The following is a 17357-nucleotide window of genomic DNA, read 5'->3' on the forward strand; positions in this document are numbered from 1 at the left end:
CTCAGCATCCACCTAGAACAAGCTATAGCCACCACCTTAGCTACCACCTTGGATACTACTGCAACCACCTGAACTACTATAGCAACTGCCCTAGCAACCACCTTGCATACCGTTGCAATCACGTAAGAGCACCACAGCACTCACTTTAGCACACCTTAGAAGCCACCTGAAATGCCACAGCAACTGCATGGCAACAACCTAGCAACCACCTGGGATACCATAACAACCACTTGTAGCCAAAGCAGGCTTCGTTCCTGTTTTATTGGGCTGTTATTGTTATTAGTGGGTTATGAAGCATCTGTGAGGCAGTGAGACTCGACTGGACTTCACAGGAAAGTGTGTGATACTGAAAGGCTGGACGCCTCCTGTAATCTGACCCCTGCAGATCCTGTTCCCGTCTGGAGCGTTCGTGCGAGCGGATGTTGGAGACTGGGGAATGAGCGTTTCCGTCAGAGCGCCGAGCCGAGACTTTAACGGGACCCTCGGCCTGTGCGGGACATTCGACAGGAACACGCTCAACGACTTCCACAGTCCCGACGGCAAGGTCTACCAGAGCAGCGAGCGGCAGAGCTTCATCCACGGCTGGAGGTACAGCACTGCGTCCGACCTCCAACTACTCCAACACACAGTTCCCACACGACACCTACTCCTACTCAGCTGTGCTTTATCGCTGGCCACTTTATTAGAAACCCCTATTTTAGTGCTTCATCACTGGCCACTTTATTAGAAACCCCTACTCTTGTGCTGCTTCATCACTGGCCACTTTATTAGAAACCCCTATTTTAGTGCTTCATCACTGGCCACTTTATTAGAAACCCCTACTCTTGTGCTGCTTCATCACTGGCCACTTTATTAGAAACACCTACTCTTGTGCTGCTTCATCACTGGCCACTTTATTAGAAACACCTGCTCTCGTGCTGCTTCCTCGCTGGCCACTTTATTAGAAACACTTACGTTGTGTTTCCTCGCTGGCCACTTTATTAGAAACACTTACGTTGTGTTTCCTCGCTGGCCACTTTATTAGAAACACTTACGTTGTGTTTTCCTGCTGGCCACTTTATTAGAAACCCCTACTCTTGCGCTTCCAGACACCGTACAGTAAAAGTGAAGGCCAAAGTTTCTCACCAGCCTCAGATTTTCATCGTAATCCCCCAAAGCCGCGAGTGACGCGGAGCCGGGGGGACGGGGAAAGCTGTTAGGATTCAGATTTGTGCTCCTATCTCTCCGTAACCTTGAGTTACTTTTTTTCCTCCGAGATAAAAGAGGAGGGAGGAGGGGGTTCGGGAGTCAAATTGAACAGCTAACCTTTATCAAATCCTAAATCCTCTCTAGATTGCATGTCTTGGGGGCTTAATTCAAAAGGCTAATGCGGAAGCTCATTTCCGGGGGCCGTATTTTCTCCTTTATTCCGTTGCGACAGGTTGGAGCCCGGGGAGAGCCTGTTCGACAGGACGCCGCCCGCCGAGGCCGAGCAGATAACAAGGGGCTTCTGCGCCTGTCAGAGCGGATACGGCCCTCGGAGCGGCCAGGACGCCTCACCAGACCTGCTGGCCACTTCCGACTGTCTCTCCCGGGACCACGTGGACCAGACCTCGCTGTTGCCCTACCGAGACGCCACGGCCGAGTTCACGGTCTACCGAGCGGCGGTTCGGAACGATCTTACTGCGGAGGAGCTGAGGATGGACTCGCTGTTTGACCCGGTGACCCCTCGTTTCCATAGGTCATTACAGTTAGCCTGTGGCTTCATTGAAACTGAAACTGCTGACAGTCTAGAACTACTATGTATGTTAGCAGCGTTAGCCTAGCATGTCCCGTCTGATCGACTGCATCTTGGAGAAACTCTTCCACGCTGTTTTCCACGTCTGTTTCAGGGAGGCCGCTCTTGACCCCTCTTCAGGTCACAGAAACAGAAGACACGCCCCTCCTCACGCCCCCCAGAGCTTCAGCCATATCGACCTGGACAGCGTGGCGTATTTCTTCCCTGACGACCACCTGTCCTCGGACCGCCCGGCCGCCCTCCCCTCCTGGCCGACCCCCGGTGGGCTTACCTCGGCCAAAGCGCTGGAGCTCTGCAGGCTAGCCCTGGTGAACTCCACAGTGGGCGTAGCCTGCGGGGGGCTGCTGGGCCGGCGGCTGGAGGAGGCGGTGGACCTCTGCGTGCTGGACCTCCAGCTGAAGGACGACCTGGCCTGGGAGGACGCCCTGCTGCCCTTTCTGGAGAACGAGTGTGAGAGGCGCTGGCTGGAGAACAGAGCTTCTGGTACGGTTTCCACTCACTGGCCACTTTATTAGAAACCCCTACTCTTGTGCTTCATCACTGGCCACTTTATTAGAAACCCCTACCCTTGTGCTTCATCACTGGCCACTTTATTAGAAACCCCTACCCTTGTGCTTTGTATCTGAATACAGTTTGGTTTGTTTGCTGAATAAATACAAACCGCAGTGTCTCTGAACGCCCCCTAGTGTCCGGAGCGGCGGCGGGGGATGTGGCGATGGCCCTGCGGTGCCCGAACCTGTGTAACGGAAAGGGGAAGTGCACGGACTGGGGATGCCAGTGCGATTCGGGACACAGCCACTACGACTGCAGCCTCACCATCAGTAAGCATCCGTCACGCATCGCCCCGGTGGGGTCATCCTGAAGTGCGTATTAGCATATAAATGAGACGCGTCTTGATATACAGTCCCGTGCAGAAATGTCGGCACCCTCATTCAAATCACATATGGTGTTGGTTCTCTAAGTCTGTCGAGAGGGGGGGGGGGGAGAAAAGTTTCCCTAATTGAAGAATCGTCCAATTACAGAAACACCGCGTTCATAATCAGTTTTGGATCAGCGCTTCCAAAGCCAGCCTTCAGGGAGTCCGAGCCTGTCCAAGCAATCGCTTAGATCTAATTACAGCACAACCAATTAGCTAATTAAAGGCTCTGCTGACTGCACGGCCAATTGAGGCAGGTACGTTTGAGCTGGATCTGAGCCACTGCAGGAGGCTCTCAAAGCTTCAGAAGGACTGCCATATGAAAGCGCTACAAGGCCCGATACAATGGAGGTACGTTCCCCAACCAGCAGACCTTCAGCACACACCGTTTCCAGCCACATGAAAGCAGCGTGAGGGCCGATCCAACAGTAACCCACAGACCTACATCAAACAGCCTCATTAGAAACACCCTAGCTACCTTTGGGTTCCACTCACTGGCCACTTTATCGGAAACACCTACATTGTGCTTCATTACTGGCCACTTTATCAGAAACACCTACATTGTGCTTCATTACTGGCCACTTTATCAGAAACACCTACATTGTGCTTCATTACTGGCCACTTTATTAGAAACATCCACTCCTGTGCTGCTTCATCACTGGCCACTTTATTAGAAACACCCACTCTTGTGCTGCTTCATCACTGGCCACTTTATTAGAAACACCTACTATCACTGGCCACTTTATTAGAAACCCCTACTCTTGTGCTGCTTCATCACTGGCCACTTTATTAGAAACCCCTACTCTTGTGCTGCTTCATCACTGGCCACATTATTAGAAACACCTACCTTGTGCTGCTTCATCACTGGCCACTTTATTAGAAACACCCACTCTTGTGCTGCTTCATCACTGGCCACTTTATTAGAAACACCTACCATGTGCATCATCACTGGCCACTTTATTAGAAACACCTACCATGTGCTTCCTCACTGGCCACTTTATCAGAAACACCTGCTCTTGTGCTGCTTCATCACTGGCCACATTATTAGAAACACCTACCTTGTGCTGCTTCATCACTGGCCACTTTATTAGAAACACCCACTCTTGTGCTGCTTCATCACTGGCCACTTTATCAGAAACACCTACTCTTGTGCTGCTTCATCACTGGCCACTTTATCAGAAACACCTACTCTTGAGCTGCTTCATCACTGGCCACTTTATTAGAAACACCTACCATGTGCATCACTGGCCACTTTATCAGAAACACCTACTCTCGTGCTGCTTCATCACTGGCCACTTTATTAGAAACCCCTACTCTTGTGCCGCTTCATCACTGGCCACTTTATTAGAAACCCCTACTCTTGTGCTGCTTCATCACTGGCCACTTTATTAGAAACACCTACTCTTGTGCTGCTTCATCACTGGCCACTTTATTAGAAACACCTGCTCTCGTGCTGCTTCCTCACTGGCCACTTTATCAGAAACACCTGCTCTTGTGCTGCTTCATTACTGGCCACTTTATTAGAAACACCTGCTCTCGTGCTGCTTCATCACTGGCCACTTTATCAGAAACACCTACTCTTGTGCTGCTTCATCACTGGCCACTTTATCAGAAACACCTGCTCTCGTGCTGCTGGGTGAGAAGGGTCTGATTGTGCTGTGTCTGCGTGTCTGATTGAGAGGCAGTGCTTTTTTAAACAGTGTAGCCAAAGCGTCTTTAATTAAGCGGGTTTGGGGACCCGTCCCGCTGCAGCTGCTTTTCACAGATGGTGGTAAAGATGCTGGAGCGTCTCAGTGGCTTTGGATCAGGTCCTGTTTTTTGGGGGGGGGTTTTTTGTGTTTTCCTGGCCCTGTTCTTTTCATCAAGCCCACTATTGCTGCTTTCTTACCTCATATGCCTGAAATATGGCTGTTAATTACATTTTCCGTTGGACGGCGTTATCTCCAGTCCCTAAACTCATTGCGTGTCACCCGCCGCCTCTCCCGTCTCGCCGCGGATCTCAGAAGAGGGGACAGATGGCGGCTTGCGTTGAGTTTTTTGTTGAATTGCGATGCAAAACGTCCTCTGTCTCGAAGCTGTGGAAGTCCTTGAGTGGGCTGAAGTAGCAGTCTCTGGTGGGCCGGGCTGGAGAATCACTAAAAGGCTTTTAGCTCCACCAGCCAGGCCTCTTACCCCTGAGATACATTCATGCTAATGTTAAGCTAACAGCATCCAGCAACAGCCCCGAACCCTCGCTGATCATCTCCACAGTTTCCACTTTTTACTCCAAGACAGGTTTTTTTAAAACCCTGAAAAGCAACAATAAAAGACAATTAGCATAAAATTAGCACAGGGCTGCGGGCGTACCTTTTAGATAGGTAGGTCTTTGTGTGGGATGATTGGAGCTAAATACCTGATGCTAATGAAGACTTCTTACCATCTCATAGGGAAGGTTTTTCTCCTCGCTGGACACTGAGGTCATCAGAGAAATACAGCTTTACTGTTTCTGGACTGAGCTAACATTCACTAGAGTTGTTAACATCTAGCTAACATCAGCTACGATGGTTAACATGTCAGCTAGAGTAGTTAACATCTAACATCAGTTACAGTAGTTAACATCTGGCTAATGTCGCCTAGAGCAGTTAACGTCTAACTAACATTAGATAGAGTAGTTAACATCTAACATCATCTAACATCAGTTACAATAGTTAACATCTAGCTAATGTCGCCTAGAGCAGTTACCGTCTAACTAACATTAGATAGAGTAGTTAACATCTAACATCATCTAACATCTAACATCAGTTACAGTAGTTAACATCTAGCTAATGTCGCCTAGAGCAGTTAACGTCTAACTAACATCAGCTAGCGTTAACTAATTGTTAATGTTAGCTAACATAAGCTAGAGTAATTATCTTCTAGCTAAAATCATTTAGATCAACATCTAACATCAGTTACAGTAGTTAACATCTAGCTAATGTCAGTTACAGTAGTTAACATCTAACTAACTTCTTCTAGCATTGTTAACATCTAGCTAACATCAGCTACGATAGTTAACATGTCAGCTAGAGTAGTTAAGACTCAGCTAACATCACCTAGAGTAGTTAACATCTAACATCATCTAACATCTAACATCAGTTACAGTAGTTAACATCTAGCTAATGTCGCCTAGAGCAGTTAACGTCTAACATCAGCTAGAGTAGTTAACATCTAACTAACATCTGCTAGCATTGTTAACATATAGTTAATGTTAGCTAACATCAGCTAGAGTAAATAACATCTAACTAACATTAGCTAGAGTAGTTAACATCAGATAATGTTAGCTAGAGTAATTAACATCTAACTTAACACTGGTTAATGTCCAGGTAACATTACCTGGAGTAGTTAACATCTAGCTAATGTCAGCTGGTATTGTTAACATATAGTTAATGCTAGCTTACATCAGCTAGAGTAGTTAACATCTAGCTAACATTAGTTAAAGTATCATCTAACGTCAGTTAGAGTAATTAACATGTAACTAACATCAGCTAGAGTAGTTAACATCCAGATAATGTTAGCTAGAGTAATTAACATCTAACTGAACATCGGTTAATGTCCAGGTGACGTTACCTGGAGTAGTTAACATCTCGCTAATGTCAGCTACATTAATTAACATGTGGAACACATCAGTGAGAAGTTAATACCTAGCTAAATTAAACATTAGCTAAAATGTTTAACCTGTGGCTAACCTCAGCTAAAGTAGTTAACATCCAGGTAATGTTAGCTAGAGAAGTTAGCATTAAGCACCTCTAAGGACCAATTAGCACGTTGCTAACGGTGCCTCCTCAGAACGCGTGGAGGCTGTAAGTGACAGGCCTGATGATGTGGTTTGACTGTTATCTGTAAACATGCAGTGAAGCGTGTTAGCATAGCCGCAGCGGCAGCCTGAGGGCTATGGATTTATGGACAGCGGCGTCACAGTGATGGAGAGCACATCTCCCTCTGAATGGAGCGGCGCCGGGGTCGTTTGTAAAGGAGCTGAGCGCTCCAGCCGTCGCCGGGATGCCTCTGATTTATGCCGGCCGCTCTGGGACCGGCGGTGGCAGGATAAATCAGTGTAATTGGCCGACTGATCACACGCCGGAGCAGGATCCATCAGCTCCGTTCCTCTGAAGTCCATCACTCTGTTTACGGCCAGCTGGGCCTCGTACCGATCTCCTCGAGCGCCGTTCCAGGCTGTTTTATGTCCCGAATCTCATGACCTATCGTGTCGGGGTAGAACGTGACCTTCAGGTTTGGTTCTGACCGTTGTAGAGAGGAAAACCCCCAACCTCACCACCGGAGAACATCCGTATGAGGAGCAACCACTGCCAGGAGAACGTCCCCAGGGGTGACGAGAGGGTGGACCATCTCGGCTAGCTAACCAGTAGCATGCTAGCTAATACAACCCAAGGGGGATCAGCCCTACTGGCTAACTAGTAGCATGATAGCTAATACAGTCGAGGAGGCGGACCAGTTCGGCTGGCTAACCAGTAGCATGCTAGCTAATACAACCCAAAAGGGATTAGCCCAACTAGCTAACTAGTAGCATGATAGCTAATACAGTCGAGGAGGCGGACCAGTTCAGCTGGCTAACCAGTAGCATGCTAGCTAATACAACCCAAAAGGGATTAGCCCAACTAGCTAACTAGTAACATGATAGCTAATACAGTCGAGGAGGCGGACCAGTTCGGCTGGCTAACCTGTCGCATGCTAGCTAATACAACCCAAAAGGGATTAGCCCAACTAGCTAACTAGTAACATGATAGCTAATACAGTTGAGGGGGTGGACCAGTTCGGCTGGCTAACCAGTAGCATGCTAGCTAATACAACCCAAAAGGGATTAGCCCAACTAGCTAACTAGTAGCATGATAGCTAATACAGTCGAGGAGGTGGACCAGCTCGGCTGGCTAACCAGTAACATGATAGCTAATACAGTTGAGGGGGTGGACCAGTTCGGCTGGCTAACCAGTAGCATGCTAGCTAATACAACCCAAAAGGGATTAGCCCAACTAGCTAACTAGTAACATGATAGCTAATACAGTCGAGGAGGTGGACCAGCTTGGCTAGCTAACCAGTAGCATGCTAGCTAATACAACCCAAGGGGGATCAGCCCAACTAGCTAACTAGTAGCATGATAGCTAATACAGTCGAGGAGGCGGACCAGCTCGGCTGGCTAACCTGTAGCATGCTAGCTAATACAACCCAAAAGGGATTAGCCCAACTAGCTAACTAGTAGCATGATAGCTAATACAGTCGAGGGGGTGGACCAGCTCGGCTGACTAACCTGTAGCATGTTAGCTACATCGGCTGGCTAGCGTATTGGGTCCTAAATGGTCCTTCTGTACGAGGACATCAGAGGGGATAGGACATGTCCAGGGGGATAGGACGTGTCACGACACCGGCACAGGCGTCTGTCAGTGTTAGTGGTGGAGCTGGGGACCCGGCACTGTCCTCCGAGCGCGACGGCTACCCGGCGATGCCGCATCGGTGGCAGGTTTGGGAGGAGACGCGGGACAAGTCCTTACCCTCCTAGCGTCGGGAGCATTGCTAGCACTAGGGGGCGCTTCAGCATTCACACTCTCACACACACCCAATACCCTCACACAGTAGACCACGGCATGTGTGTGTGTGCTGGTACGAGTTTCCAGCCGTATGAAGCTCCAGAATCCCGATGGAAAGGAATGAGAGGGAGTGATTCCGTCACAAGCCCGTGTCCTATCTATTATTTTTAATTAGCTGGCTCACCGCGGAGCCGGCGAGAGGAGCGAGTCGTTAGCACTTCGCTTTCATGAGCGCATTAAAAAACGCGCCATCTGGAGTTAGCCTGGGACAAAACGAGCGCGAGCGTGAGCGCGAGTGTAAGTGCCTGAACGTTGCGTCTCAAGAGAGAAAGAGAGCGAGAGTCCTCATTTACTTCAATATCGCTCGCCCTCTTCGCTCTTCCCTCTCCCCCCCGGCCCTTTCACTCTGACGAAGCTTTCAGCCTAGCCTAGCGTTCCCTGTAAGGGCATCTATTTTGAGTCTGCGCCGGAGACGCATTCGCGGATTCATTCGCGTCCGCAGAAATGCGTCTGAGGCAGGCGGCTGAGGCAGGCAGCTGAGGCAGGCGTCTGAGGGAAACCAGGGAAAGGCTAGACCAGAGAAGCTGGTTAGCACAACCTGCTAATTCCACCTTTCTGGCGTGTTTTTTGCACAACATACGATTGCTTCAGTTGTGTACGTTTACGACATTCGGTGGTCTGTGGTAACTTCTGATCTGACAGGCCAGTAGCTAGCTAGTTCGCTAGCTAGTTCGCTAGCTAGTTCGCTACATTTGCTCATGTTCAAGTATTTTTAATTGAAGTATTTTTAAATACTGATACTTCACTTCTACTCCGGTGTTTCACTGAGGACTGTAAGCTAAGCTAGCTACCATTTACTCCTAACTGTGCTAATCATGCTAATCGTGTAACAGTACAGCATACTGTAGGTCATTGTAGTCATTAGCGCTAATCTCCTGACTCTCTTTTCAGGGTTGGAGCTGATGGTGGTGCGTTGGTTCAGCTCCTGATTAGCATTAGCATCTTCTTTTACCTCAGCCGGTTCCTGAGGAGCTAAACGCTGGGCTTTTTGGTGGCTAGCTTCCCTCGGTTGGAGGCTGTAGTTGTAATTTTACAGGGTTCGGGCCACTCCACGTAGTCCTGCTCCTTCAAGGTGACGGCGGCTCGTTTGCTCGAGTGTTTTTGGGAGCTTTAGCGTTTTTGTATGCAGGTGCGTTCGCGGCGAAGGACACGGTGACACACCGTTCGTTATCTGTGCGTAACCTTCGGCTTCTGGCTGCTAAATGTGTCCCGGACTGCCTCCCAAACGACACTCGTCTTCCCCACTTCCCCCTCACATCCTCTTTACGTGCCTTTGTGTCCAGCCAAGGGCGTAGCAGCGGTCGCTTCGTGATTGCGGCAGTGACCAGTCGATGACTGTATGTAGGAAGCATGGACAGCGCAGCGTCTCTCAAACGTGATGCAACCACAGGTTTAGCGCCTCTGCTGGCTGGCTGCAGCATGATGTGTAGCTCCGCCCATCCCCATATGTTTTATTGAGAAAACTCCGCCCATTTTCATATTTACCTGTCTCCAAATTCCAGCAGTTTATTTTCCCCCCGAAATCAGTTTTTAACCCTTACTCTGCTCTATTAGTAGAAGGCGGGGCTACACTTAGGAGCGAAGTGATTGACAGACAGTCTTGGCTCAAAGAGGCCAGTCGTCCTTTCTGTTCAGTTGGAGCGTCCACTCACCGGACAAACTGGGAATCCAGGGGGAAATCCGCTCTGCTTCTGCGCTGAAAGCTCAATGAAGACGGTCTGAGACACCAAGGCTCGGCATGGGAGAAGGGGACGGGTCTACCAAATGAGTTCGGTGACTCACTGGCGCCCTCTACTGGTGTGACTGCACCTGTTTTGGGAGGCTTCTTTCTGATGAGGGTTTTCTATCTGAACATGTGTGTATTCAGAGCTTCAGACCGTCTAGGTGTGTGTGTGTGTGTGTGTGTGTGTGTGAGTGTGTGTTATCGTGAGGGTCTGTCCGGTGCCAGAGTGTATTTTTGGAGCCGGGTCGTGCCATGGGAAACAAATGACATTTAGGATGAAGCGTGAAGAAGCAGCGAGTTTGAGTTTCGACCTTATCAGAGTGTCTCCCAGCACACTCAAGACTCACAGTGGGCGACATTGAGTGTGTGAGGGTGTGTGTGTGTGAGTGTGTGTGTGTGTGTATGAGTGTGTGTCTTACTCTTTATATGTATTTTAGTAGGGCTGCAACAACTACCAACAACCAAACATGGCCAAGTCTGAACACGCCCTCAGAACACCGACAGTCCATACAGCTGCTGACCAACAGCTGTTTTGAATGTGGCAGGGCTGAGGGGCCCGATGTAAGGGCCACCGTTGGGACTCTGCATTGAGCTGCTAGGGAGCAATGCTGGCTGAACGCGGGCGAGTGAGGAATCACAGCTCAGCTTGTTTCCAGAATCCGACTAAAAAGAAATGTTGCAGCTTTAAGGTTTAATAAGTGTGTGTGTGTGTGTGTGTGTGTGTGTGTGTGTGTGCGCGCTTTCAGGCCAGCCGATCGAGCTGACTGACCTGGAGAACAGCGGTGTGTGTGACGTCCGGACGCTGGACTGCGGCAGTGTGAGAGTGTTTGGACTCGGCTTCATCGACTCGCCGAAACTCACCTGCATTGTCACCAAACTTACGGTGAGTTTTCAAGGGGAGGCGTCTCAGAACACAGTGAGGTGGTGAGTACAACCAATCACACTCAGGGGGAGGAGTCTCGGAAGAAAACGAGGCAAGGATTAAAACCAATAGCAGTCATGGGGAAGAGTCTCAAAAACAAAATAAGGCAGGGATTAGAACCAATAGCAGTCAGAGAGAGGTCTCAGAGCCAAATGAGGCATGAATTAGATTCAGTAGCAGTCAGGGGGAGGAGTCTAAGAACAAAATGAGGCAGGGATTCAAACCAATCATAGTCAGGAAACGGAGTCTCTGAACAAAAACAAAGTGGATATCACAATGAGGGTGAAGTCTTAAAACAAAATGGGACAGGGATTAGAACCAATAGCAGTTAGGGGAAGGAGTCTCAGAACAAAACGAGGCAGGGATTAAAACCAATAGTACTCAGGGGAAGGTCTTAGAACAAAATAAGGCAGGGATTAGAACCAATCATAGTCAGGAAAAGGCGTCTCTGAACAAAAACATAGTGGCTATCACAATGAGGGCAAAGTCTTAAAACAAAATGAGACAGGGATTAAAACCAATAGGAGTCAGGGGAGGAATCTCAGAACAAAATGAGGCAGGGATTAGAACCAATCATAGTTAGGGGGAGGACTCTCTAAACAAAAACAAAGTGGCTATCACAATGAGGGTGAAGTCTTAAAACAAAACGGGGCAGGGATTCGAACCTGTCCAATAGCAGTCAGGGGGAGGTGACTCAAAACAGTCAAAACAAAACAGTGGCGAGTAGAACCAATCACAGTCTGGAGGAGGACTCTCAGAACAAAACGAGGTGGTACTACTAATAATAGTCCAGGGGAGGTCTCAGATCATACGAGAACCAATCACAGTAGGGGACCGTTTCCACAATCCCCTGCCTCCTTAATTTCCTCCAGTGCTTTCAGCACTTTCTGACTCCTCTCACTTTCTGGCTACATCCCATTTTCTCCTGATCCTGCTTTTACAGACATACTGCTTTATTATATTCCATTAGAGAGGGTTTATGGGTCGTGTTTAATTTCCACCTGCCATCTGTCTCCATTTATAATTAACAGAGTGATCTGAGGAGGAGGAGGAGGAGGAGGAGGTCTCGGGAGAAATAAACAGAATAAATATTAAAAGTAGTAATTATGCTTCTACAGTCTCTCAGTCACTGCAGAGCGAAACTCTGAGAGTGTGGGGACGGGCAGGACAGGGTTAAATGTAGCTGTGACTGTTTACGCTGTTTGTTAATGTGCCAGCCTAAAGCACAGCCTCCAAACATGGTGGAGGTAGTTTCACACACTGCTACAGCTCACAGTGAGAGCTAGCCAGGCTAAAGCACAGCCTCCAAACATGGTGGAGGTAGTTTCACACACTGCTACAGCTCACAGTGAGAGCTAGCCAGGCTAAAGCACAGCCTCCAAACATGGTGGAGGTAGTTTCACACACTGCTACAGCTCACAGTGAGAGCTAGCCAGGCTAAAGCACAGCCTCCAAACATGGTGGAGGTAGTTTCACACACTGCTACAGCTCACAGTGAGAGCTAGCCAGGCTAAAGCACAGCCTCCAAACATGGTGGAGGTAGTTTCACACACTGCTACAGCTCACAGTGAGAGCTAGCCAGGCTAAAGCACAGCCTCCAAACATGGTGGAGGTAGTTTCACACACTGCTACAGCTCACAGTGAGAGCTAGCCAGGCTAAAGCACAGCCTCCAAACATGGTGGAGGTAGTTTCACACACTGCTACAGCTCACAGTGAGAGCTAGCCAGGCTAAAGCACAGCCTCCAAACATGGTGGAGGTAGTTTCACACACTGCTACAGCTCACAGTGAAAACTGATCCCTGATAAATGGTTTTACAGCGTATTAATAAAGAATGGATGGGCGGAGGGGAGCAGCGGACCAAGGCTTCGTTTCTGAGCTCCAAGGCCGTCGACTGCGCCATTCCCCGGCTCAGCAGCATGGCCGCCGACACCATGGACTTCCTGGCTGAAGAGCAGCCGTACGGGCGATGGGAGATTAAAGTATGTCGGTATTTCGTTTATGTTTAAAGTGCTGCTTCTACACACTGCTACAAACATTTCTTTATTTTTGGTTTCATTCGTTTATTTATTTTTTTATTATTATTATTATTATAATATATATTTTTTTATATTTATATTTACAGATACAGCTGTTCAAACATTTGTTTTTACTTTTTTATCCTTCTTTTAATCATTCAATATTTATATTTTTATTTACTTATTTTTAGTTACACCATTTTTTTATGTTTGCTTATTTTTTATACTTTTATAATTTTTTTTATAACTTAAATTTTATTATTATTATTTATTTATTTATTTCTGTTGCTATTTGATCCTTTTTTTATATACTTTTATTTGATTTATTTATTTGATTTATTTCTACACCACTTTCAAACCGTTGCTTCTTTTTGTTTTATTATATGTTTAAGGCTGATTTTAGACTAAAACTCATTTCTAACACTGATTAGCTTAAGACTAGGGGCCAGAAGGAGTTTACAGAGTAGTTTGGACAGCAGGTTCTGGACATTACTGTCTCCTCAGGTGAAAAGCATTCGCATTCGCTGTCCACTGCGCTGTGAGTCGATTAAAGGGACGAGTGTGTGTGTGTGTGTGTTTTCATGGGGAAATAAATGGAGGGCTATAAAGCTGAAAGCGGTCCTGATTTAAGGGGACGTCAGCAGAGGACAAATCCTCAGAACCCGATCCGCCTGAGGCGTCTCGTCTCAGCCTCAGATCAGCACATTAGCGTAGCAGTTAGCGCTGGTCTCCTTCACAGCGGCGGCTTTAATGGTGGCGACTGCGCTCCATCCTCCGTTTCAGGAAAACTGTTTCAGGAAACTCTCAGTAATGGTGTGGGTGGGGGGGTGTTTTAAAATATGACATCATCACCAGGTCGGTGAGGCGGGAAATAGGTGTTGGAGTTTTCCATTCAGAATGACAGCTGAGATACGACACGCTACTGTATTTATGGCTCCTCAGATGCTGATCGGGACGTTCCTTTAAGTACATCGTTGACTTTAGGGAAGTTTGTTGCCAGTTTGTTGACTTTGCATTTATTCCTAATGTTCCCGACCGAAATCCGGTTTTATTTAGTCCTTGGACGTCTCAGGTGATAACACTATTATGCTAATTTGTGATTTTTGGGATAGTGAGTCCTCCAATTTAGTCTTCTTCTTATTATTATCATCATAATTGTTTTCCCCTCATTCCACAGTTTTCGGAATATTGACACCGAACTAATTCTGGGATCCTCAAACCGAAACGGCGCCATATTTTATGATGCTAGTATCTTAGCATCATAGCACCCTTGCAACCACCGGGGATACCATGGCAACCAGCATAGCAACTGCCTTGAAACCACATAGCAACCGCTTAGCAACAGCACCTACCTGAGAATTACTTAAGATGCACAGTCACTCATATATCACATTACTCAGACTGTGAGAAGAGTCGGGGGTTCGGTGTGAAACTGAGCTTCACTGTAGAGAAACTGACCCACTTTGATCTCTGTACAGTGGTGATGATTGGAAACAGGCACTGGTCGCCATGACTACAACACAGACACAGCCCATATTTTATTTCCTATCCAAACCCACCAGTGCAGCTACACGAGTCTTCTGAGTTTTATATGGGATGATGAAGATGATGATGATGATGAAGGTAAAATAGTGAATAGAGAATCTGAACTAATGCAGTTTTCTTTAGGGACTACTTTCTGTAGCTGCACTACACCCTGCAGCATGTATCCCTCCACCATTTTAATGATCTGGTTCTAAAAGCAGGTTCTAGAGCCGAACTCTTCTCAGAACTCTGGTAGAACAGTGTCTCAGGCATCAGGCAGCGTCTTCATCACCATTAGGTGAAGAACTTTCTGTGAGGAGCTTTTAGTAGAGCTTCAGACGTCTGCTCCCCTTCACCTCCACTGTAGAACCACAGCTCTGACTGGGGGAGGTTATCTAGAACCTCCACTGTAGAACCACAGCTCTGACTGGAGGAGGTTATCTAGAACCGAGTGTTTTATAGCAAACCCACCAAAATCCAGTAAGAGTCAGAATTAATTAAGTGTATTTATTGGATTATGCACTAAATATTGGAATATACACAAAAGTATTGGGACACCTGCTGGGGGGCTTTATACCCCTCTAGTCCACGCCTGGCATTAGGCAGCATGGAGCCAATAGGTTCACTTCTCTACACGGTCTAGTAGAATGCAATCACTAGTGGAAAGGGGTGTCCACAAACATTTGGTCATCTAGTGTTTTAACTAGTGTAGTAATGAGCATGCTGTGTGTGTGTGTGTGTGTGTGTGTGTGTGTACAGTTGTAAATGAGCTCTGAGCCTGGTGGAGTGATGGAGAGCTTCATTAGCAGGAGTGTGAACGCTAGCGGAGCCGTGCGGAGTGTTTGGAAGGTGAAGTTAAAGTCAGAGGCTTTTGGGTGAAATGGATTACAGACAGCATCATCATCACCTTCCTCACGCTCATTAATCTGCAGAGCATCGGGACCACAGGCCGCAACGGGGGGGGTGGGGGGCAAAATCAACAAACAGCAGAATACACACTCTTACACACTCTGCGTGCACACCATCATCCTGATCTTCCTTTCATTTACCATTAAGAGTGTAAATCTGTTCCTGACCACACCAAGTAATGCTCTCTCTCTCTCTCTCTCTCTCTCTCTCTCAGGTGTCTAATGACGGAGGCGTGGTCAGTAATGCCAAGGTTTTGACGCTTTATGATGGTGTTTGTCAGCAGTGTGACCCGACACCATCTGGACTCTGTAAGATAAAGGTAATAACAACACTGTGTGTCTACCTGTAATTAACTCTATATAACATTATAAAGTTAAACCCAAAGAGATTATAGAATAACCCCAAATAAACAGTCAGTCAGTAAAGCCAGTGGTCAGTGAGAGTGTCTACCTGTAATTAACTCTATATAACATTAGAATAAACCTAAATAAACATAAAGTCAGTGGTCAGTGAGAGTGTCTACCTGTAATTAACTCTATATAACATTAGAATAAACCCAAATAAACATAAAGTCAGTGGTCGGTGAGAGCGTCTACCTGTAATTAACTCTATATAACATTAGAATAAACCCAAATAAACATAAAGTCAGTGGTCAGTGAGAGTGTCTACCTGTAATTAACTCTATTTAACATTAGAATAAACCCAAATAAACATAAAGTCAGTGGTCAGTGAGAGCGTCTACCTGTAATTAACTCTATATAACATTAGAATAAACCCAAATAAACATAAAGTCAGTGGTCAGTGAGAGTGTCTACCTGTAATTAACTCTATTTAACATTAGAATAAACCCAAATAAACATAAAGTCAGTGGTCAGTGAGAGCGTCTACCTGTAATTAACTCTATATAACATTAGAATAAACCCAAATAAGCATAAAGTCAGTGGTCAGTGAGAGCGTCTACCTGTAATTAACTCTATATAACATTAGAATAAACCCAAATAAACATAAAGTCAGTGGTCAGTGAGAGCGTCTACCTGTAATTAACTCTATATAACATTAGAATAAAGTGTCTAGAGTGTCTACCACACACACAATAATGTAAATTGGTTGTTTATTTGGTTGTTTGTTTGTTTATATTGATTCTAAAGTTCCAAATAAGCTCTTATTGTCCAGATAAACAGCTTTACAGCATCTGCCCTCCGTCCCTCTGTTAACTCTGTCTGTCTGTCCATCCATCTTCCCGTCATCCATCCATCTGTTTGTTCCGTCATCTGCCCATCCGTCTGTCCTGCTGCGAATTTCCACATCTATCCATCCATGATTCTATTATTCTGTCATCCACACAATCAGTCATCTGCTCATCTCAGCATCGGCCCCTTCATCCGTCTATCTGTCCACCAGCCCGTCCATCCATCAGACCTCCACAAGTCCCGTCCAGCAGTGCGTGTGATGTGTTCCAGCAGAAGACAGGAAAGAGACGCGGTCAGGGTGGAGAAGTGTGTGTGCATTCTAATGAACGCCTCCAGCTACTTTAAGCTGCACCCATTGCTGACACAGATGTGCAAATGCACACACAGCTTGTCTAGTCCCTGTAGAGAAGAAGTACTGCCAATAGAATAGGACTCTCTGGAGCAGATCATCATCATGACCCTATTGGCTCCATGATGCCTAATAATGCCAGGCATGGGCTAGAGGGGTATAAAGCCCCCCAGCATTGAGGAGCTGTGGAGCAGTGGAAGAGCTGTGTTCTCTGGAATGATGGTGGAGGAGGAGCTCCATCCAGATGTTTTATCTGTGTGTGTGTGTTTGTATGGTTCCCTGTGGGTTGGACAGTGGAAAGTGTGTGTCTGGAGTTCAGTTTGGTGAGGATGAGGAAAACAGAGAACATGGTTCCAAACACCACACCTGAGAAAAGCCGAGAGAGATCAACAGCGCAAACCGAAGTCCTCCC

The 17357-nt window shown here is 47.0% G+C and overlaps 1 protein-coding gene across 1 annotated transcript in view; it reads left to right on the forward strand.

Annotated features, from left to right (window-relative positions):
- The window catches only part of LOC140547724 (von Willebrand factor D and EGF domain-containing protein), a 56006-nt gene that overhangs the window by 19332 nt on the left and 19317 nt on the right, over positions 1 to 17357 (forward strand). The window contains exons 11-17 of the mRNA XM_072670859.1: positions 386 to 588; positions 1421 to 1720; positions 1872 to 2260; positions 2464 to 2598; positions 10781 to 10917; positions 12776 to 12937; positions 15621 to 15725. Coding sequence (XP_072526960.1) covers positions 386 to 588; positions 1421 to 1720; positions 1872 to 2260; positions 2464 to 2598; positions 10781 to 10917; positions 12776 to 12937; positions 15621 to 15725 — 1431 coding nt within the window. The remainder of the gene's footprint in view (positions 1 to 385; positions 589 to 1420; positions 1721 to 1871; positions 2261 to 2463; positions 2599 to 10780; positions 10918 to 12775; positions 12938 to 15620; positions 15726 to 17357) is intronic.

This window comes from Salminus brasiliensis, chromosome 25 (genome assembly GCF_030463535.1).
Source record: "Salminus brasiliensis chromosome 25, fSalBra1.hap2, whole genome shotgun sequence".
Lineage (NCBI taxonomy): Eukaryota > Metazoa > Chordata > Actinopteri > Characiformes > Bryconidae > Salminus > Salminus brasiliensis.